General features: G+C 47.4%; 1 protein-coding gene across 11 annotated transcripts; it reads left to right on the top strand.

The window, feature by feature from the left end:
- Positions 1–2,366: 2,366 nt before the first annotated feature.
- On the top strand, positions 2,367–22,162 carry CPA1 (carboxypeptidase A1). Of its 11 annotated transcripts, XR_014833205.1 has the most exons (14): positions 2,367–2,585; positions 4,761–4,849; positions 8,625–8,840; positions 10,551–10,632; positions 11,098–11,331; positions 11,579–11,680; positions 12,217–12,318; positions 12,511–12,621; positions 13,216–13,306; positions 13,830–14,029; positions 14,555–14,639; positions 16,180–16,398; positions 18,665–18,826; positions 20,349–21,265. XR_014833205.1 is itself a non-coding variant. In XM_085004832.1 (11 exons), the coding sequence occupies exons 4-11, from the start codon at positions 11,215–11,217 to the stop codon at positions 16,365–16,367; spliced, it is 996 nt and encodes a 331-aa protein (XP_084860958.1). In that variant the 5' UTR covers positions 4,759–4,849; positions 8,625–8,840; positions 10,551–10,632; positions 11,098–11,214; the 3' UTR covers positions 16,368–16,429.
- The last annotated feature ends 975 nt before the right edge of the window (positions 22,163–23,137 follow it).

Genomic DNA, 23,137 nt, shown 5'->3' with positions numbered 1-23,137 from the left:
TTGGCAGCCTCTGGTGTTGGCTGCCACCCCTTTGGATCAGCATTGAGGAGGGGACAGGAGTCTTAGAAATGTCTCTTTACTCCCTAGATATTCAGGAGGAAGGGGGGGGGAATAGCAGGCCTTCCTTTTTCTCCTCTAACAATGTTCTTGGGGTCCAGAACAGATAATACACCCCCTGGAGCTGCTAATATACACATTGTCCCCTTGGTACTTACATTTTAAGATAACCCTGGAGGGGACAGTGTTTGATCTGAAGGAATGGATCTTCATCGTGGCGTTTCTGGCACCTTGAGCAAGAGGCAGCCTTCTCTGCTTCTTGCTTCATTTCCCATGTTGGGTAGGGGACAGGCACACATTTCAGAGCCCCTCTCCCCCATTAACAAAAGCAAATAGGTTGCTAGTCTGTGACCTGTTCTTCCTGGGCAACTTACAGTCTCCCTTGGTCTCAGGAGCAGATTTGCAGCCAATCAGAGTAGCACAGCAAAGCACATCCACCTCCAGAGAGAAATCCTCTTTCTCCTCTTCCCCATAGGCATCATGGTTGTCACACACTGAAAATTTAGTCCAGGCAAGACCATTTACCGAGGAAGCATTTTATCTCGGGGAGAGATTCTGAGATATACATGAGATGCCTGTCCACTTCCTCAGGCTTCCTGTACCTCCTGCCTTCATCATTGTGGAGCAGGGAGAGTGAGGCTGTTTGCTCTGCCTTCAGGGGAAAAAGGCAGGTACTCCCAAGAATAAGAGATCAACTGGGGTCCTGAATGGCTTTGTGTAAGTGTGAGGCAGAAACAAGATTTTGATTTGCAAAGGCTGGACTTTTGTTATTGTTGCTAAAGGAAAGGATGTGGGTACCCATGAGTCAGCCCCTGCAGGACCCACAGTGAAGGGTTTTACTGTAAATCACAGGGAAGAAAGCAAGGTGGGGCAGGGGATAAGAACAAGTCCACTTTTTCACCCAACCTGCAAAAAAAGATAGAGGCTGGACCAGTTAGTGGAAGGGGGCAGGTATCAGTGGTGATCAAAACTATAAGTATGGCCCATGTCCAGTATGGTGCCTGAGCTGCAGATTAACAGTGGCTGAGTGAGGGCTCTGGACAGGTGACTAGAGGCAGCTTATGGCTGGGTATGCATGAGTAATGGAGCTATTCAGATCTCTGAGCAAAGGAATGAGAAGATTGGCAGGTGAGGAGGACTAGAGTAGAGGCACAAAGGCTGAACCCAGGGGCCATACACCAGTGGCATGATGGCATGGTGGGCATCAGCTGGGCATGCTTGTGCCCAGGACCAGCTCTGGGAGGCCGGAGAGGTCAGGGTAATGGATCCCCAAAGAACCTAGATCATCTCCAGGGAAAAAGTCTGCAATAGAGAAAGAAAGAATCCTGACTCAGGCTAGAGTTTCCCAAGAGAGACTGAGGTTGGTTGGTTTGTCTTAATGCTAGAAATGGTCCAGGTGAGCCAGAATTTCCAAGCTGAGGTCATGGGCTAAGTTAATGTAGGCAATATAGGTAAATAAAGGAAGTTATACTTTTGTTCACTGGAGTCTGTGATTATAATTTTTATGCCGTTTGCACAAATATTTTTATTTCATCCTCATGGGGAGAACATTACTGGTATAATTAAGCTCTTTAATAAGCTCAGATAAGGAAAGCACAATTTGGAGAGATTTTAGAGGTCACAAAAGGCCACACAGATTGAAAGGTGGGTTTGAACTCCAAAACCACCACATCACCATTTGTCCAAGTGTGGCCTCTGGCAGAATCCATCGGGAGGTGTTTAACATAAAGATATTTGGGTCCCATCCCCAGACTGAAACAATCTCTAGGGTAGACCCATAAAATCTGCATTTTTACCATCTTTCCCACGAGTTCTGAGTTCCTTTAAAGGCTGAGAACCACTGAGCCCTGCTCTCCTGCCTCTCAGAAGTTCATGTTCAAGTCTCCTAGGGAGAGTTGGGGCTCCCACCCTCTGTCACTGTCCATTAGAGCTGAAGGTGGCTGCGACAGTGGGGGGCCAGTCATCCTCCAAATATTCCCAAGGGGCTGAGTTGCCCCTAGCCTAATGCAGTGTGGTCTGCATCACACAGGCATCAGCATCCTGGGCCCTTATTGGAAAAGCAAATTCTCAGGCCTCACCAGCTGTACTGAATCAGAATCTCTGAGGATGGGACTCAGGTGGTGCTAATGCCTCGTCAGAGAAGCATTGCCCTAGAGGCAAGAGTATCTGGATTGATGGATTTCCCAGTAACAGTGAAAATAATAAATTCTTTTCTGGCACTTACTATGTGCCCAGCATGGTTCCAAGGATTCAACACATTGCCTCCTCGCAGCTCCAAGAAGTAGGACTACTACTGTCCTTATTTTCAGGAAGCTCAGACTCAGAGAGGACAGTGGCTAAAAGGCACACAGCTACTGAGTGGCAGGCCTGAGACTGGCTTGCAGGTGAACCTGAATCATGCCCAGAGCCCTTCAGGACCAGGACTAGGAGCTTGTTCTCACAGCCACGCTGGCAAGATCTCTGGGCAGCCAACAAACCCACAAAAGTTGGGGCTGAAACTTCTTCCCAGATGGGGGTCTTCTTACAAGGTAACTTTTCCCTTAAAATCCTTCAACGACTTAAAATCCACCCAAGGTGCCACAGCAATGGCTGGCCCTTCCAGGCTCTGTGAGGGGGCCAGACTTCTCTCACCTTGTTTCAGTATGCTTCGTTCATCAGCCCCAACCTCACCCAACCTCACCAACCTTCAGTTCCTTCCCAGCTAGAGGCCTTGGCATGTGCTGCTCCTTCAGTCTGGAGTATTCTTTCCTTAAAATTTTCCCTTCAATATCATTTCTTCACCATTACCTTCTAGGACCAACCACTGGAAGTAGATTTCTTCCTTTTCCCAGGCCTTTTTTTATTTCTTTGATAACAGTGATAATTAATTGACTTTATATGTTGTTGTCTCCACTGCTAGTTTGAGAGCCTGTGAGGGAAGCGAGCATGTCTGGGTTATTCACCCTCACTCAGTTCCTCTCAGGCACACAGTAGGTACCTGGAATTTGTTAAAAGGGTTTTTGCTTCTCCTTGGCCTAGTACAAATTAGGACTAGGTTTAGTCTACCCACCTTATTGTGGCCTAACCAGATCAAGGTTTTGTTTCTGTTACATAGCAAGTTATCTGAGGTGGGTGGTCCAGGGCTAGTTCAGTGACCCCTTGATGCACTGGAAACCCAGACCCCTCTGGCCTGCCCTGTTTTGCCCCTCTGCTATCATTCTGATCTCTAGTCTGTCACCATCGTATGAATGAATTCCAGGCAGGAAGTGCAAGAGGCCGAAAAATAGATGTGAGTCCGTGAGTTGGCCATCTGTGGACTTAAACTTACAGCTTATTGGCTGGGACTGTGTCAGATGGCTGACCCAGCTGCCAAGGGAGGCTAGGAAATTGCTTTATAGCTGGGCACATTGCTGCCCACCCCCCCCCAAAAAAAAACCACAACCTGGAGTTCTGTTGGTAAGGAAGAAGGGGAGGATGGACATTGGGAAGGCAGCCAGCAGAGTCTGTGGCAGCTTCTCTGAGGGGAGGAGAGGATCTGAAGGGGCCTCTGAATCTGTTTCTTTGCTCTAGTTCAAGTGACTTAATCATAAAGCCATAGAACTTTCCAGATAAAAGGGTCTTTTGAAAGCTTCTAATCCAACCCTTTGCAGTTGTAAAGTCTTGGGGCCTCTGGATCATGCAGCTTACGCAAGGCCCCACAGGAGCCTGATGGCCGAGGAAAGCCAGGGATTGTCCTCCTAGGACTGAAGGGTCTCCTCAGCAAGCTCAGGGTGGAGCTCATGGCTGGGGGTTTACGCTCACAAGTAAAGGTGTAAAAGCTCAAGACTTATCATGCAAGTTTCAGATATATTACAGAATAATCTCTTTCATAAAACTTGAACTTTTCCCTCTGATTTCTTAGGTATATAATACTAAACAAGAATTTTTTCCCTCGCATTCTGCTTTTTTTTTTTTTTTCTTCCAACAAACTGCTCTCTTTTAGGTGTGTTTTTTCATCCTTTTCACCAGTAAAATTTATGAGCATTTATTTAAAAGAAAAAAACATTGGAAAAACTGAGGAGAGAAAGAGCGATTATACCTATGGAAAGCTATAAAGAACCACAGTGAATGTGCTGTGGTTATTGCTTTCTTAAAAAAACAAACTAGGCAGGCAGTTTGGAATGCAAAAGAGTCTTGTGGCGGGCGGTGGGGGGGTGGGGTGGCGAGGGTGATGGGCTAGTGACTGGGGACTCAGGAGTCCGGTAAGGCGCTCTTCACTTCCCCTTCCTCCTCTCTCTCCCCTCTGACCGCCCCAGACAGGGCCAGAAAGAAAATGACTTTACTGAAAAATTCAACTTTAAAAAGCTTCTTTAGAAAAATAAGAAGGCCCCAGGCAGTCACTTAGTACAAGCCAAGGGAGAAACCGGTGAACAAGGGGCCTGTCAGTGCTTGACAAACTGTGAAGGACAACTCCAGCCTGTTTGCCTTCAGAGGGTCTCCTTCCCCCGAGGATTAGGATTCGGGGACAATCCCGGGAATGTTGATGTTTGCCATTCTAATTGTTTGATCCCTCCCTAGCCTCTCCCCAGGGCCTGTACTAGGCCTCTTGCTCTCTCCTAACCAGCTCTGCCAAGATCTGTGGTTCTCCATCCACTTCCCCGCCCTTCAGCCTGCCTCCTTCCACTCCCTGAAACATGGCCAAGGCCACAGGGTGACATCTCACAACATTTCTCTTGGGAACGCAGAAGGGAAATGCAATGGAGAAAAGAAAGCACCCAAGCTGCATGCTGGCGATCACTGATGCTGCGGTTGGTGGTTCCTGTTCCTCCATGAGGTAACCCCTACCGCCTTCACTCTCCTTGAGCCTCTGCCTGCTCCTGTGTTGCTGGGGCAGCCTCTTGTGCCCCCACTCCAGTGTAGGAATGCACCCCCAAGGCTTCCCAGCAACTCTCTCAGACTCAGAAGCAAACCTCCCCTTCACCCTTTCCCTTCTGCACATGGGACATGCCTGCTTAGTTCCTCTCTCTCCTGCATCTCTGTTCTGAGATTTGGGCTGTGACTTGACTTTCCTTCCTAAGACCCACTGGAGTGCGACAATTCCTCCAAAGAAAAATTCTGCTTCCATTTCTGAGGGCAAACAGTGCTAGCTACTTTATTCTATTATTACTACTATTATTATTATTATTATTATTATTATTGTGTCTTTTTTTGGGGCCACCCTCGTGGAATATGGAGGTTCCCAGGCTAAGGGTCGAATTGCAGCCATAGCTGCCAGCCTACCCCACAGCCACAGCAATGCTATATTCCAGCCACCTCTGCAACCTACACCACAGCTCACGGCAACGCCAGATCCTTAATCCAATGAGTGAGGCCAGGGATCGAACCCTCATCCTCACGGATACTAGTCAGGTTTGTTAACCACTGAGCCACGAAGGGAACTCCATGCTAGCTACTTTAAAGTGACAGCTCCACAGCTCCTCAAAGCTAGCAAATACTGGACACTCAGCTGTGAAAGCAAAACTCAAGGAGGCTGCTGACAGACTTCTTCCTCCCTGTCTCCCATGATGCCCCTCAACCCTGAGACCCCCTAGAACAGCCTTAGCAGGATGTGGTCCCTCTTGGCCTACCCTGCCCTGGGAACATTACCCATCTCAAGCCTCAGGGCCCAGAGGCCCTATTCTGATCTCCCCATAAACCTGGCAAGGCCCTCTTCACCCTGCCCAGACCTGTCACTATGGCTGTGATTTGTTTAGGGGTAAAAAATATGCATGCCCTAGAATCACATGGCCATCATTCTGACCAACTCCCTCATTTCATAGATGAGGAAACTGAGGCTCAGGGATATGCAGGGACCTGCCCCGAATTGTGTACTGGGTTTGTGGCAGCCTACTTTTACAAGGCATCTCTCATTTTGCTCGCTTTTGAAGTTAGACAATGTCTTCGTGTTAACTGGGTACTTTTTGTAGTTACGTGACAGAAAACTGACTTGAAAAAGCTTGAGGAAAAATGTAGAATTTGTTAGCTCATCCCTAGCACTGGGGTGGGGGTAGGGTGGCTAGGTCCACCTGAATCACATGGCCTCAGAGTCAGGAAGGGTGGACCCTAAGGGAAGATGATGGTGCTGTTATCAGGAGGAGGATACTGGGAGGGGCATGTAAGAGACTGAGGAGTGCTCCATCGGCTCCTCAAATTCCCACCCACTTCTCACCCCATACACACACTGTCCCATGTACAGCCTTAAACACACTTGCCCAAGGGAGACAGCTGAAGTCTGATCCATCTACTGCATCCAGCCGTTTGCACTCTCTTCAAAGATCTCCCTGGTGCGCTCTTTGATCTCTGATGTGGACATGGGGGACTGCTCCTTCTGCCCCTTTAGCAATCCACTTTCTAGGTTTTAGTTTTGGGGGGTCTCTAAGAACTGTCTTAGAGCCCATTTACCATGCTTGGGTGTTTGGCTGAATGCCCAGCAGGGCTGCCATGGATAGCTGTCCAGTTTGTGCACTGCACAAAGGTATTCTGCTGAGGATAAGGGATAATGTCTGCCCAGACTGAGAGGGGTGCCTTTCTCCATTTCACATAAAGCTTCCCCTGGGCTAAAATTTATTGTTTTCTGACAATACAAATATTTTCTTTTTCTTTTTTGTGTATGATAATACAAATATTTTAAAAGCTTAGTGCATCAGTTAGAATGATTTTTATAGCAACAACAGACATTTCAATTAATAAGAAAATTTGTATTTCTTCAAATTATGTGACCCAAAGGTAGGGCAACAGACTGGACAATATCTCGATATCCTTCTCTTGATAGCCAGAGAAAGGTACCTCCTTCTCAAGAGTAGGGAAATGTTTTCTAGAAGCTTCCTGATTGATCTCCCTTCATATGTCTTTTGACAAAACTGGGTCCCATGCCTACCTCTGAACCAGTCACTTACAAAAGAGAATGAGATTTACTGAAGATTATCTTAGACCAATCTTACCAATCTATCCCTGAGCTGGGAATGAGGTGAACTTCCTGAAGTGTGACATTTTGTACATTCTGGGTTTGGAAGGAGGGAGGGACACTGAATGATAGTTGGTGTGACAACAGCAGGTCTGTGTCTGTTTGCACTCAGGCACTTACCCAGTGACCTGTCCTTGAATCTAGATGCCAGCCTGGTGGTTTCTTTCTCATGCTATTAGGTCTTGGTGCTCTGCCTGTTCCCCCAGCTTTCAACCCTATGGCCCTTATCTTTGCCCTTGCTCTGGGCGGATGTGAAACACATCCATGGGTAGAAAGGCAGACCTGTGGCCCTCTGCCCCAGGTTCCAGTTTAGCAATTTGGTCTTAAGCAAGAGGCCATTTTCAGCTTCCTGAGGTGCTTTGGAGGGACCCAGGAATTAGGCTTAACCTCTGCCTGAGACCTACATTCCTCTGCCAGTGTGCTTTCAGCTTCCTGTCATTGCTGGCCCTAATTTCAGCTTGCAGCGTTGAATTAATCTTTTCCAGCCTTGCAAGAAAATAGGTTATATGACCCTTGGACAGCTTAGCTTGCTTACTGGAGGTAGCAAGAGACCCTCTTGGTGAGGCAGTCCCCCCCTCCCCCCGCTTTTCCCCCTTTTCCAATGGGCTTGTCTTTTCTGGAAAGCACAGAAGTCCCAAGAATTAGCCAACACCCCCCTTGCCATGTGTAGTGTTTGTGAAACATTAAAAATTACAGGACAGCTTCTGATTTGGAAACAGAAAAAGAAATATTGTTTTCATAATGCAAACTAAAGAAAGGCCCTACAAAACCTTCTTTCCTGTTGGGGAACAGATTAGAATACCTTGAGAGCACTGCAGGGCACTAAGAGAGGAGGGGGACTGTGAGGGATGGGTGGGACATTGTTCCTGGTCTTAGGAAATATCTAGTTTCACTGGGGAGACAGAAACAACACTCTAGGAACAATTCAGGAGAAATGAGTTTGTGTTTAAGCAGAAAGTAATGAGAGAAACACCCTTTCCCTTCCCTGCCTGGCAAAATCCAGTCATTAAGACCCAGGTGACTTTTCACTTTCTTGGTAAAGTCATAGTTCTGAGTCCATAAGCCCTACTCGTGCTTTTTGATCTAAGTCACAGAAAATGCACTGACTGCCCAGGTCTCCTCTGTCAAGGAGAGAAGCCCAATGAGTGTCCAGAATGTTTAATTCTGTTTTGGTGACAGCTTATTGGAGACCTGCTGGAAAACTAACATATTGGTTGGTTACTTCCATCTATCCCACTAAACTGTGAGCTCCCTCAGCTCCCTGACAGGCCAGTGGGGAGCATAGTTGACTGATGCAACCATTGCCATGGTGCAACAAGGCCACACTTTCCACGGGCTCTTCCCAGCTAGTGACTGAGCTGAGCGCAGCACTAGTGCCAGCATGCCTGTGGGACATAGCGACCCCCTGAACTACAGCGTTGGCTTCAAGATTACGGATCAACCCGACTGAAATGTTCTTGGCACTGCACTGCTGCCCGAGTTCTTCCTGCCCAATCCTCCTTCCTTCCCTTTCCCCTCTCCCAGCTGTCAGACCTACAACTGGGTGAAAGCCCCTCTCTACCTCCCCTTTATCCTTCATGTTTAATCCTGTCTTGGTGACCAACAGCTCCTTGGAAATCTTGAAGAACACAAGTGTGTTGGTTACTTCTCTCTTCCCTGCCGGACTGAGTTCCATGAGATCAGGGACCAGTCTGCCTTGGGCATCAGCGTGGGTGGGACCACAGAACCTAGCCCAGAAGGATGAATGTGCAAAGAGATGAGCATTCAGAGAAGGGGCAGATATGTGAAAGAGAAAGAAGCCAGAAGGAATTTCAGAGAAGAGGTAAGCCTTGCCTGGGGGCTGGAGGGCTGGCAATGCTGCTGGAGTAGAACAGTCTTCATGGAGGCTCAACATCTGTTGAGGGTTAATTCAGTGTTTGATCATCTTCCCAGAGCTATGCTCAGGAGAGAGTTGTGGTAAATGTAACGTGGTCACTCTGCCTTGGCACACGAAGGTTGGCCAGGTAGAGAGTGGATTGGAGAGGCAGAGGGAACAAATGGAAACCAGAAAGGGCTGCCTCGGGCTCTTGTCAGTGCCTAAGAGTGAGGCCCTGACATAGAGCAGGGCCCCCAGATGGTGCTGGGAACTGCTGGGGCCCCTGTGGATTAGGGTGGATTTGTGTCAGATGTCTCTGCAATGAGATCAGCAGCCAGAGCCAAAACAAATTCCTGTTTGTGAATTCCAGTTTCTCCTGTACACTGTGCAGTCCCAACAGGGGTCTGGCCCTGGTTCCCGCCACCACCCTATCTACTCAGATGACATCTGGTTATAGTTCCCATCAAGGGCAACCCTGATCCCAGAGCCCAGAGTGGTAGGGGTGGGGTGAAACTTTTCGCTTCTGCTGCTGTGTCCTGATTCCCACAAGGCCACTGAGACTAGTAGGAGTGGGGCTGGGAAGTTCCCTTCAAGGAGCTGTACCTAGGGGCCAGGCAGCCCTGGACAAAACCAGTGTGGTGAGATGCCATCAAATTTGGAACCTGGCAGTGGGCAGATGGTCCCAGCTAAGTCTGTCATAGGGACAGAAGAGCTGGCACTCAGGGATGTGGGAGAAGGGGATGCCTTGTATGAGGCCCTAGTTAATGTGGCCACTAAAGAGTCCTAGCTCCTTCTACACTGCTTGGTCAGTAAACAGGACCTCAGGGGCTGTGGGCTACAGGGCTGTGGCAAGCGGGGTTCCAGCTTGGAGGCCTCAGCCCCAGCTGACCCTCAGGACCAGGCTGGCCCTTCATGGCCAGGGGTAGAGACCTGGCTTATCTCTCCAGCTGCCCTGTTCCCTGCCACTTTATCAGGGACAGGGGAAGGTGTCAGAGCTCAGAACTGCCACTTCTCCCTCCCCGTGGGATTGGACCCAGGTGCAAGCATAAGGACAGCTCTTGGGCACAGCCAGAAAGCCTCTGCCCTGGGAGCGTTTAAAAGGCTGCAGGACCTTCTCAGCCTCAGTTGAACTTCCTCACTGGCTTCAGCATGTGGGGGCTGCTGATTTTTAGTGTATTATTGGGGGGTGTCCTTGCCAAAGAGGATTTTGTGGGGTAGGAGCATGGAGAGGAGGGTGGATGCTCGGAGGGGAGATAGGGAGGACTCGGCCCCCAGCCAGCATCTTGAGAGATGGACAGACAGAGGCATGGGAAGATGGCCAGAGAGAAGCAGACTAGCTTATCCTGGAAGTCAGGCTGACTAGGGACCTGGGCTGAGAAGGGAGCTGGTCTCTTAGGACAGCCTTCTGGGCTCTGGAGAAATTTAAGCTCTGAGGAAGAATTTTCAGGAGAGGTGGCAACAGGAGGCTGGCTTTGGAGATGAGTTTAAACTTGAGTTTAAAGAGTTTGGGATGGGGATAGTAGCAGTGTCCAGAAGATTCCAAGGTGCTCAGGCCTCCCGTTGCTAGGATCCCTTGGCCCAAAGGACTGAGGCCCAGCCACCCTTCTCTCTCCTGGGGAGTGTGCATGGCCAGTGAGAGCTGCTGAGGCCCTCAGTCTCCCCTCTCACTCTGCCTAGGCATCAGGTGCTCCGAATCTCTGTGGATGATGAAGCCCAGGTACAGAAGGTGAAGGAGCTGGAGGACCTGGAGCACTTGCAGGTCAGAGGAAGTGGGAGTTACCCTGAGGCCCCAGGGTACCTTTCTGGGCTGATGGGCCTGTCCCAGGCCCCCACCCACCCAGGCCAACTGCGGTCTTGGCTCTCCCTAGCTACCCAGGAAGGAGCCATGGGGCTGATTAGGAGGTGACTTAAACCTCCCACTTGCAGAATCTTGCTGCCCTTGAGCATCTGCATAAAAGAGCGCATATACACCCCCTCTCCAGCCCTCACTTTCTAGCTCTTCTCTCTCCCTTGCTGCCTCAAAGCCTCTCCACTCTGCTCCCTGGGCCATTTCGCTGACCAAACAGGACTTTGTCCAGTGCCCAGGGTTCCCTTCCTCCTCTGCTCCTAACACCTGTGCCCCATCCCCAATGGTATGGGAAATTGAGAAATTCCAGCATCAACACCCCTCCCAGGTGGGCCCTTTCCCAGCCTGCTGTGACAGTGCCGGCTTTTGTCCTCCCAGCTGGACTTCTGGCGGGGCCCTGCCAGGCCAGGCTTCCCCATCGACGTCCGAGTGCCCTTCCCCAGCATCCAGGCTGTCAAAGTCTTCCTGGAGGCCCATGGCATCAGATATACAATCATGATCGAGGATGTGCAGTTGCTGCTGGATGAGGAGCAGGAGCAGATGTTCGCTTCCCAGGGCCGAGCCCGCACCACCAGCACCTTTAACTACGCCACCTACCACACCCTGGAGGAGGTGAGGGTCCCGGGGGCCACTCCCTACAAACACCAAGCTCTTTATCAGACTGCCAGCGTGCAGCCAGAGCTAGCTAGGGCCAGCCCAGGTGTGCATGGCACCTGCTCTGTCTCCGCGGGGCATGGAGGCTCTGGGTCGTGGCTCCTCTGCATGCAGCGCTCTCAGTAGCTAGCTAACGGAGCTGCCAAGGGAGGTAGCCTGGTGTCTGGGAGCCATGAAGGCAGGCTTCCCTCCTCTGCCTCCTCAGATCTATGACTTCATGGACATACTGGTGGCCGAGCACCCACAGCTTGTCAGCAAGCTCCAGATTGGCAGCAGCTATGAAGGCCGCCCCATCTACGTGCTGAAGGTAATGGGCACCTATAAGTGGACGCATGTGGACACATCTGCAAGAATGGGCACGCACATCTGTGCTTAGGCTCCCATGGGTGACCCCGAGGTTACAGAGAACACACTGTCATGCTACAGACTCCCTGTGTAGCATAGGTGTGTGCATACCTATACACATACAATTTAAACTTTTAAGTGACCCAAGTGTTTCCAATCAAGTGTCATGTTGTGGAAGGTATTGCAGAGTCTAGTAGTCCAGATAAAATATTTTGTTTGTGGCATCCAACAGAGAACTATGTATGGGCATCAGAACAGGTGGGGCCTGAAAATCTGGCTGAGTCATGTTTGCCCCAAGCTTGAGCCAAGGGCAGAAGGCCAGGCTCTGCAGGATCCCTGTCCAGACCCACCGACACATCCCACCTGAGTAATGGCCTCTCCTCATAGAGCCTTAACTTGAGATACCAGAGAGTAGACAGCTTCTGGTATGGGGTGCACTCCCCTTCAAGGAGGCAAGACATGGTCCCAGCTGAGCTATTTGCTGCTCTTCTCTTTCAGTTCAGCACTGGGGGAAACAACCGTCCGGCTATCTGGATTGACACGGGCATCCATTCCCGGGAGTGGGTCACCCAGGCCAGTGGGGTCTGGTTTGCAAAGAAGGTAAGCCTGGAGAGGTGGGGAGGGCTCTTGACTGGTGGGGCATTGGTATCCAAGACCCACAAAAGCTTGACGCCTGCTTCCCATCTAGAAGCAATGACCACAGAGGGAGGCTGAAGACAGGCATCTGTTGCTCTAGCACGACAGATGCCTGGCCTGGCTCACTCTACCCATCTGCTCCCTAACTCCTATTAGATCACTGAAGACTATGGCCAGGACCCGGCTTTCACCGCCATTCTTGACAACTTGGACATCTTCCTGGAGATTGTCACTAACCCTGACGGTTTTGCCTTTACCCACAGTGAGGTATAGGACTTTCTCATTCTCGGGGAAAGCAGGGTAGACCTTGGGCCCAAAGCTGCTGACCCCTAATCTCAGCCCCCAGGAGCTGAGGGAGGGGCAGACAGACCTGTCCTCCTAGATCAGGGGTTCTTGACCTCGGCATTCTTCATATTTGGGGCAGATAATTCTGTGTGTGGAGGGGGAGGGCTGTCCATTGCAGTCAGCATCCTAACCTGTTCAACCCCATAGTTGAGACCAAAAATATCTTCAGATATTGCCAGATGTCCAGGTGTGAGGGGACAGAACTGTCCCCAGTGGAGACCCACTGTCTAGATCTTATTCTCTGGTTCTGTTTTATTTTTATGGGAGAGCAGCTCACCAATCAATTGTGTAAGGGGTTGGGGAGATGTCACATACCCTCTTCACTTTGCACTAGTAGAACCCGCTGGCCAAATACCATCCATAGTCTCCTCCATTCTCCTTCATCCAAGAGCCCCCCCTTGCAGATCTTGCTCCTTGACAAACAGCTGAAAGTGGTTTCTGATCCCACGTCATGTCCGCACCCAGGCTTTGGATTGTGCCTGCTGTGGGGTGGCTAATCCACTTTTCCTTTCTCAGAATCGAATGTGGCGCAAGACTCGATCCCGCACGTCGGGCTCTTTCTGTGTTGGGGTGGACCCCAACAGGAACTGGGATGCCGGCTTTGGGGGTAAGGCCCAGTGTGGTTTGGGGAGCAGGGATGGGACACCCTGGAATGGCTCCTTGCCATCCTTTGTCCTGCTGGCCCCACTCCTCTCCTGCCCTAACAATGGGGGCACAGGGGGAATGTTGGCCCCTCCTCCAAGGTGCCCAGTGAGGAAGGTGGCCCTCTGAGATCTGCTTGTCCCTTGCTTATAAAGTCCCTCCCAGTGGAACCGAAGTCTGAAACCTGTCTGGGGGTTTTCTAGCATAACTTCAGCTCCTTCCATCTGTGGTCACTTCACTACAAGAACTGGTCTCACATGAGGAGCCCTTCTTACCTCTCTGGGCATGTCCATTAGCTTTGTTTAAGCTTGGCTGGGGAGGGAGGCAGGACCCCCAGGTTATAAAAGCCTTCTGCCCTTCCCTAATCCAGGGTGGGGGTGAGCCTTCTTGCATCTCATCTCACCCCGAATTCCATGCAAAGACCAGAGCCATGGAAGCCACATTGCTTGGGTGTAAGGAATGCAGACTACTCCCCTCCCTTCCCACAGGGGCAGGAGCCAGCAGCAACCCATGCTCGGAAACTTACCATGGCAAGTTTCCCAATTCTGAAGTGGAAGTCAAGTCCATCGTGGACTTTGTGAACGACCATGGAAACATCAAGGCCTTCATCTCCATCCACAGCTACTCCCAGCTCCTCCTCTATCCCTATGGCTACAAAACAGAAGCACCTGCGGACAAGGATGAGCTGGTATGTGCTGACCCCTGCTTCTCCTCCCACCCCCAGAGCAGCTTTGGGCAAGCCTAGGTTTTCATCCATCAAAGCTGTTTAAGCCAAGAGGGTTTACACTGTGCCTAGCATCCTTTTTCCCATGGACCCCCTTATGGCTTGGGAAGACCAGCAAGGCAGGCTAGCCTTTCTGTCTTCAAAGCTGAGGCACAGAGTAGTTGAGTCACTTCTGTCACATGACAGAACAAGGGGCAGGGCTGAACTTTGAGCTTGTACCACAAGTTCATACTTGGAACTGCAGGGTGACCAATGGGCAGGGAAGTACCAGCCAGACATCCTGAAAGGTCAGAGGATCATGGGGCTGCTGAGTTCCCGGGGTTGAATCTGCAGGCCCTACCCAGCTCCTTGCTGTCTGCTGGGGGCCGACTTCTGCAGGGTATTTGCTCCTAGGTTACCTCCCAGCCCCCAGGACACCCTGGCTCTGCTGCTCTGGGGGGTCTGGTGTTGCTGGCACTTACAAGTGGTCTTGCTTGGTGTTTTCTCCAGGATCAGATATCTAAGTCTGCTGTTGCCGCCCTGACCTCTCTGTATGGGACCAAGTTCCAGTATGGCAGCATCATCACTACAATTTGTAAGTGGGTGCATGGTCTCTGTGGGTGGTCTTGGGAGGAAGCTCAGCTGGCTTTCCATGCCCAGCGGAGTGTCCCTCCTGGAGGAGGTGCCTTGATCTGGGAGCATGGGCAAGAAGAACGGCCCTAGCTGTGCCTGACAACTGCTGGCTTGGTGGGCAGTTTCCTCATGTGAACTCTGCCTTCCTCCATAGCTTCAAACACTTCAGCTTAACTTCTTCTAAGAACCTCTGTCCTCTTATCTTGCGGTTAAGTCCAGTTTCATGCCTAGAGGGGGTGGAGAGTTTTGCTGGCCTTTGTAGATCCGCAAGAAATCCAACTTAAAAAAATGTTCCTCCTCCAAAGCCCTTCAATTAGAGGATAGGTAGCCTGTATTTTCCCCTGGGGGAAGCACTGCTATATCAAAATGGAATTAGGCCAACAAATGTTTACTGAACACCTACTATGTGCCAGGCATTGTTTTGTGTGCTTGGGATACAGTTGGGAATAAGGTAAACAAAGACCAGGAAACTGTCATCATAGCCAGGGAGACCGACAATAAACATGAATAAGGAAATGATACGGTATGTTAGGTGCTAAGTACTAGGGAGGAAAAGAACTGCTAGGACAGGGTGAGGGGCCTCAGGAGTACTAGGGGTGCAAGCAGGGCAGGTGGGCTGGAGGGAAGGCTTCCTTGAGAGAGCAGCATTTGGACAAGTGCTGAAGGAAATGAGGGATGGAGTCAAGAGGCTATCTGAGGAAGAGTCTTCTAGATGGAAATCTTCTAGAATGAAGGCCCTACCATGTGCCCTGGCCTAGCAGGAAGAGCACAGAGACCCAGTGGCTATAGCGGAGAGGTGGGGCGAGTGTGTGAGGGGCTGACAGGAGTCAAGAGAACTGACAAAGCAGGGGACGGGGACACATACCTCAGACTTCCTGGAGCACCTGGTGTTGGGGGCTAAGCAGGCCACAGTCTTACTTGGGGCTGGCCTTGGTTTTGGCCTCCAGGCCTTCTTTGGAAACTGTTTCAACCCTGGTCAAAAGGTTTTTGCTTCGTTCAATATTGTCAGGTTAAATTCTGACACGCAGCTACTTCCCTCTCCCCAGCCTAATTCCACAGCATCGCATTACCTACTGCAAATCTGGGCAGACAGACGAGGGGCTTTTGCTTTGACTCTGGCCCCTGCACTTTTGCCCTGCAGACCAGCGCCCTGGAGGACAATCCCGGTTACCAAAGTGGGCAAGTCTGGTATATTTAGGGCCTTGACCCAAGTGGCTGTTCAGTGGAGGTGGTTTTCAGTAGGGCTTTCAAAATCTCGGGAACTTCCTGCATCCCCAGTGAGAGGAGAACCATTGCTGGTCTGCCTCTCTGGGCCTCTTGGACTGAGATCCTTAGGGGAGCTTCTTGGGCAAAGCCAGGCTGCTTGATCAACATGAGGAACTCAGCAGATGCTGACTCCAGCCAGCACTGCACAAGGCTCTGGGCTTTGGACCATTAGCCTGGCCCACACAAATGTTTCCAAGGGAGTGACCTTTGTTCTCCTGTTTCTACTCCTGCCCCAGACCAAGCCAGTGGAGGCACCATTGACTGGACGTACAACCAGGGCATCAAGTACTCCTTCTCCTTCGAGCTCCGGGACACTGGGCGCTATGGCTTCCTGTTGCCAGCCTCCCAGATCATCCCCACAGCCCAGGAGACATGGCTGGCACTTCTGACCATCATGGAGCACACTCTGAATCACCCCTACTGACCTGGCTCTCCTCCTCTCCAGCCCCGTGCAGGCAACCAAATAAAGTTTGAGTGTACATGGAACAGAATGGGGCTCGTGCATGAGAATGCGTATGGTGTGTCTGCCTGTTAAAGCTGTGGCAGAAGTGATTTAGTTCTTGCAGGTCTCACTGGAAATGTGTGGGTGGTTGGACTAGATGACCCCTAAACTCCCCTGCATTCCAAGGTCCTGTGAAGTTGTATCCAAGTGGTGTCTGTTTTAATTAGACCACCCTGAGCTCAGCTCGTCAGTGGGGTGATTTGTTCATACCTTAGCAGTAAGCAGCAGCCACAGCTGCTAACCAAATGCCCGGCACCCCACAGCGATGAGGAATTCAGCTTATACAATAGTCTAGCTAGCTGGATCCATCCATCTACTAAAGCAATAACCTTGAGTATGAAATAGAGTAATCCTGGTGGCCACTGTTGTCCCAAATCAGTGTTGCAGCCAGGCAAAGCAAACTTTTCTAAAGCAAAGTATGGTCTACTCTTGAATAAATTGGAAGAAAACAGTTGGGGTAAATGGAATCATTTAGTGAGGATAAAGAACAAACACCAATCCCAGGACATTTTATTAATTGTAGTATATCATGATGACTTTGTCTTTAGGGACAAAAGTAGTTTACTTTTCATCACCACATCCTTTCTAGCATCTCCTGGTACACTGTCTCCACTGCCTCCTTTCTACCCGCCAGCACTCCTTACTCTGTGCAAAATTTCTCAAACATAAGGCTCCCCTCTTGATAACCCTCCACAGCTCCTAGAATTTGGCTTCTCTCCTTTGGCTTGGTGATTCTGATGCTGTAGTATCACACATGGTGGCTAGCACCACAAGAGCATATATCTCAACTTTTTTTTTCAAAGCAAGAACCTACATTCTGTTTCTTCCAAATTTCTTAAGTTGTGACTGTGGAGCAGGGGGTTACTCCCATGGAAGCTGCTGGTGATGGATGGGGGTGTCTTGGTAGCTCTGGGAACAGGGGTGCTGGGGGGAAGGATGGCAGTCTCTCCCTGTATCAGCCAGATGAAGTGTCAGAATGCATCTAACTCCGCTGAATTAACATTGATGCCTTTTCCACATAAGATACCCTGAAAGTCAAGTCCTCTTAAAAAAAAGGGGCCCAATGGGGAATTTTCATCTTGGAGCGTTTTAAAAAATAATTTTTAATTAAAAAATTGAAGTATAGTTGAATTATATATTAGTTTCAGGTGTACAACAACAGAGTGATTCAAAGTGTTTATACATTATACTCCATTCATTAAAAAAATTTTTTTTTGGCTACCAAACATTCTAAAAAAACAAAAAGATGGAGTTCCCATTGTGGCTCAGCAATAATGAACCTGACTAGTATCCATGAGGATGCAGGTTTGATTCCTGGCCTCACTCAGTGGGTTGGGGATCCAGTGTTGCTGTGAGCTGTGGTGTAGATTTCATACATGGCTCAGATCTGGCGTTGCTGTGGCTGTGGCGTAGGTCGGCAGCTGCAGCTCAGATTCAACCCCTAGCCTGGGAACTTCCATATGCCTATGTGTGGCCCTAAATAAACTGTACTCCCCTGATACAGGACCACTTGGTTTTACATTTGGATCTCTAAAAACATCAACAATACTTGACATAAGATGCCCAGTAAATATTTACTGAATGAATATTACTAGAGAACTCATACATTTTATATTCTCTATTTTGTAGGCTTGCAAGTTGTGAATTTCCCTGAATTATAGTTTAGAAACTAAGCTTCTGAACAAGTAAGAGTCTTAAGAAAGCTGAAAAGACAAGGAATCACCAGAATGAAAATTCCATGAGGGCAGGGATTATGTTGTTTTGTTCAACACTCACTTCTATTGGTTGGCTCAAGTACGTGACACACAGCAGGCACTTAATTAATGCCTGTTAAATAGAGGCATGGAAGTTGTTAAATTTTTTTTGGTATTTTCAGCTATAGAAGGAATTTTACATTTTGTTTGCAGATATATATTTTTATAAATCTATAGGTAAACTTCATTTTATAAATAAAAACAAAGCTAAAAGAGAAAGTAATGCAGTTTATATAAAAAAAGTATTAATAACCTTGAGGGGAAAAATTAAAAAAAAAAAAAGACTAACTTTTCAAAAGAAAAATAGGCAATTCCCCAAAGAAGAAACAAAAACAGCCAATAAACTTATGAAAAACACTGATCCTCTCAGTGATATTTTGTACATTAAAGAAAAAATATTTTTATTAAAAATTTTTTAAAAAATAGAAATAAATAAAGAAAAATATATTATTTTTCTCCCATCAGACTGACAAAGACTAAAAAGACTGACAACTCAGTATTATCAAGAGTATGAAGAAAGAAGACCTGTCATCTACTGCTGGTGGGAGATGAAATTTACACCACCTTTCTGGAGGAGAATTCTGGCAATATAAATAAAAAACTTCACTGGATTGCCACTTGGACCCTGTAAGTCCACCTGGAAAATTGATTTTATAAAAATATTCGGACAATTTCAAATAAATGTATTACAAGTTTGTAATAATAAAATCTTAAAAGAACCTAGATAGACACTAGTATTGATATGGATATGACACATTTACACAATGGAATATCCAAAAGCCATTGTGGTCTGTGTTGATACGGAAAAACGGTCACAATATGCTAAGCAAAAGAAACTGGCCACATGATGGAAATATTCTAAAATGGGATTGTAGTGATGGTGGCTCAATTCTGTAAATTTACTAAAAATCACTGAATTGTATCCTTAAAATGGTGAATTTTATAGTATGTGATTTATATTTCCATACAGTTGTTAAAAAAAAAAAAGCAGGCTACAACATAGTATATTGAGTATGAATCTTTTTCGTTTGAAAGATACATACCACTATGCATGGAAGTAGATATCCCCCAATAATAATTGTGGTTATCCTAGGCAGCAGAGATGATTTTCCTCTTTATATTTTTGTGAATTTCTTGCAATGAGCTTGTATAATCAGGGAAAAGGAAAAAAAAAAAAAAAAAAAACTATTCCAAATACACCAGATAACTTGTGGGTAAAGTTATCTACTATCAATGTGTTACCAAAATCAAATATCTAAATGGCTGTCCTAATTTATGCCCAGATTCCTTTTCATAATTTGACTAATTTCTGCTGTTGTGCAGAAAATGCAGTTGTCTTATTTTTAGAAAAATTTACATTCCAGATAGAGCTGAAAGCAAGTGTTTCTACCAAGGGAAGGGTGCTAAGTTCTTCCCTTGGTAGAAATACTACCAAGGTCCCCTGGTTGGGGGCATTCCCAGGGCACTCTACAGGAGCTCTTGCTGCTCACATTCAGTTCCCCCAGCAGTCTGGGGAGTTGATTTTGCTAATGTCTATTCTCCAGGACTTTTCAAAAAATCTTTATTTTAAAATTTTTTTTGACTTTTTAGGGCTGTGCCCGTAGCATGTGGAAGTTCCCAGGCTAGGGGTCAAATTGGAGCTGCAGCTGCTGGCCTACACCACAGCCACAGCAACGCAGGAGCCAGGCCACATCTGTGACCTACACCACAGCTCATGACAACACCTGTGTTCTCATGGATACTAGTCAGGTTTGTTAACTGCTGAGCCATGTCAGGAACTCCTATTTTTTTAATTACAATTTTTTTTATTATAGTTGATTTACAATGTTGTGCTAATCTCTGCTGTACAGAAAAATCTTTATTTTTTATTTTTATTTTTTGGGTTTTTTTTTTGTCTTTTTAGGGCCACACCCATGGCATATGGAGGTTCCCAGGCTAGGGGTCTAATTGGAGCTGTAGCCGCCAGCCTATGCCAGAGCCACAGCAATGCGGGATCCGAGCCGCGTCTGTGACCTACACTACAGCTCACAGCTACACTGGATCCTTAACCTACTGAGTGAGGCCAAGGATTGAACCCGCAACCTCATGGTTCCTAGTCGGATAAAAAAAATCTTTATTTTTAAATTAACTCATTTTACTTTGTTTTCAGACCATTCTCTATGGTTCTCAGAGTGGCCTGTGGGCCATTGGTGGTCCATGAGAATCCTTCAGATAGTCTTTTGAATTAACACTAAGATACATGTCCAGCTTTCTGGCTGTGGCCTGAAGTTAAAATTGAAATGTCATTGAATTCAATCCAGATATGACCTCACTGGTCCCTCATCCAGTGCAGGGCTATTCCTCATCTCAGCAGTTGTTTTGCAAGGGCAAATGGGACTAGGTGAATGTGAAGATGCAGATGGACTTTTGCTCTAAGGACTCTAAGGACAGAAACATCATTCTGTGAACACACTAAGACCCAGATGCTCCTTACAGGAAACTGATGTGACCAACCATAACATTCAGATTGTCCAGGTGAAGGAAGAACTCTGAGAAAGTAGCACAGAGCACCTGTCAAATCTGAAAAACTGTCAGAGGGTAATGAGTTCTCCCCAAAGCTCTCAGGATCTACATTAATTTGGCAACTCAAACTGTGAGCGCCATCTAACAACCCCAGATATGGAGACTGCCAGATGTTTACTGCCAAACTAAAGGAAGAAAATTAAAAGTCTTCTGTTTGACCACAGTGGTGTGTTCAGCAACGTTTTTAGAAGAGTGAAGTGGAACAAGAGCTCTGCTAACGTGGACTGAGGCACAGGAGTTTGCTGCTGCTTCCCTCCCTGAAGCCCAGGCCTGTGGCCATGAGCCAAAATCACACAATTTATGTTTTAGCCTAAATCAGAAACATCACCACAGAGGAAAGAGAAGATCAGACACAAATCATATCAATAGAATTTTATTGAAGGACTAGTTCAACCAATCAGGAAAACAGACTGCCTTTTTCTCCTATGAAAAGTCTGTAACTCTCATTCCCTATGTGGTACACCTCATTAGGTGCTCATTAAAAAACAAAACAAATCTCAGAAACCCAGAGCACTTGTCTTCAAGATAGGTCACCAGACACAGACCATGGAATTTGGAGATATATGTTCCCAGGAGCAGATGTTTTAGTCCCTGATTTCTCAGGTAGAGAAAGAAGGCTTTCAGTGGGCTCTCTGGGAACCAGGAGGGAAGGGAAGCCAACAGCCAAGGGAGAGTTTCCATTGGTGAATTAGCAGCCTGACCAGGGAGAGAGTGGCTGTGTCCACCCAGAGTGGAAAGCACAGAGCAGAGTGGCTTTTCCACCCTCCAGCTGAGTGACTCGGGGCAAGTTGGTTAATTTCCAGTTAACCCTCAGTCTTCTCACCTGAAAATGGGGGTGCCTACCTCATAGGGATGTTGTGAGAATCACAACATAAAATGAATCTAGGTACACTGCCTAACACATTGTAAGCTCTCCATAAATGTTTGCTAGTATTGTGACCTGGAAATCTTTAAGAACTGAAACAAAAGAGAAAAAATAACCCATCTCAGATGGGGATGGTGGATGGTGTTCAATCTGTAACCAATGAGTTCTGAAGATGACTTTGAGTCTGAGGGGACCAGCAAAACAGACTGCAGACAGCCAGGGTAATAATGATGGCCCAGACAGCTTCCTGCAGAGGGTAGTCTAACAATCTCAGGGTTGTGAATGCCTCTCCTACAAAAGTAGGATGTACAAGGGGACAAGAGATAAGAGGCTTTCCGGGTCTCCAGAATGGCAAACCAGTGCTGAGTGGCCACCACAAGGGGCTTTACAGCCCAGACTTCAGTCTCGACAGGTTCAATTCATTTATTTGCACACCCTTATTAAGGGCCACTGTCATGTAGCTGCTGATTTTCACCCTCTGGGAGCTTAGAGTCAAAATAATTTTAAACAATTAATAAATGTAGCCCATCAAACAACAGTGTTTAATAAGTGACCTCTGTTTGCCACACATTCACCAGGTGCCCCGAGATGTTATGCAGGTGAAGAGACTTTGCGTCTGCATTTGGAACAAAGGAGATCAACATCAGAGAGTGAGAATGGGGTGGGGGTGGGGCAGTATAGTTTTGTAAACACATAAAATCATGCACTGAATCCCGTTCTGTCAGAATTTTCAATGCTGACAAATTGCCACCATTACATATTTTATGCTATAGCTGACCTGTGTACCAATTTAAGGACGTGACAATAGCAATTTCAATAATTACTGCAATTTTAGGAAAATATTACTACCCAAATGTATTCTGAACACTTTGGAAGCACACTGTGTCTTATTTATTGGTTTTATAGGAAAAAATATTTTAATTAAAAAATTGAACCGCCAGTAAGCATATCATCATGCTCACATAAACTGATGTATTAAAATCTACATTTTTGATGTTTCTTGAAAAAAGAAAAAAGAAAGCATTATGGGAATTACAGCTTTGAAAAAACTGTGAAAAAAATAATTGCACATTAAAGACACTGGGAATATTTTGGAACCAGGGAAAGAAAGGTTCTTAATGATTATCTTCCAAGTAGAACAGGAAGGGAGTCATGCATTTAAATCCAGGTGGACAGAAATTAATTATCCCCCTTAAAAAAGTCAGATAGCATAAAAGACAGAATCTATAACCAGTATATAACATGACAGAAACCAAAACCAACACAAGAAAAACTGCCTACATATTTCTTCCTAGCCTAGGCTTCTGATTTCACTTATATTCCACAAGGGAATTAGAGAAAAGAAGGGTTTGTGTTGTTCTGTGCTCTTGGTGAGTAGCCAAAGGTCTTACAAATTTTTGCACAATCTCAATAGCACCACAGGAAAAATCTCTCAGCAACTAATGAACATTATTTGTTCTCTTTAATTCTGAGTTACATCCCAGGTTCAATATGATTGTGCTAGTTCTGCT

The sequence above is a fragment of the Sus scrofa genome, chromosome 18 (genome assembly GCF_054392235.1).
Source record: "Sus scrofa isolate SSC_HxYL_T2T_F1_AM1 chromosome 18, Sscrofa_HxYL_maternal_Yorkshire_Landrace_v2.0, whole genome shotgun sequence".
In the NCBI taxonomy this organism is placed as follows: domain Eukaryota; kingdom Metazoa; phylum Chordata; class Mammalia; order Artiodactyla; family Suidae; genus Sus; species Sus scrofa.
Note: the sequence above shows the minus strand (reverse complement) of the source record. Positions and strands in the feature narration are given on the sequence as shown.

Bases quoted from the DNA above. Each gene is read 5' to 3' on its own strand.
- CPA1 (XM_005673165.4), top strand. From the start codon at position 4,773: ATGGAGAAAAGAAAGCACCCAAGCTGCATGCTGGCGATCACTGATGCT. The intron at 11,332-11,578 runs GTGAGGGTCCCG...CTGCCTCCTCAG, and splicing joins CCTACCACACCCTGGAGGAG to ATCTATGACTTCATGGACAT. The intron at 11,681-12,216 runs GTAATGGGCACC...CTTCTCTTTCAG, and splicing joins GCCCCATCTACGTGCTGAAG to TTCAGCACTGGGGGAAACAA.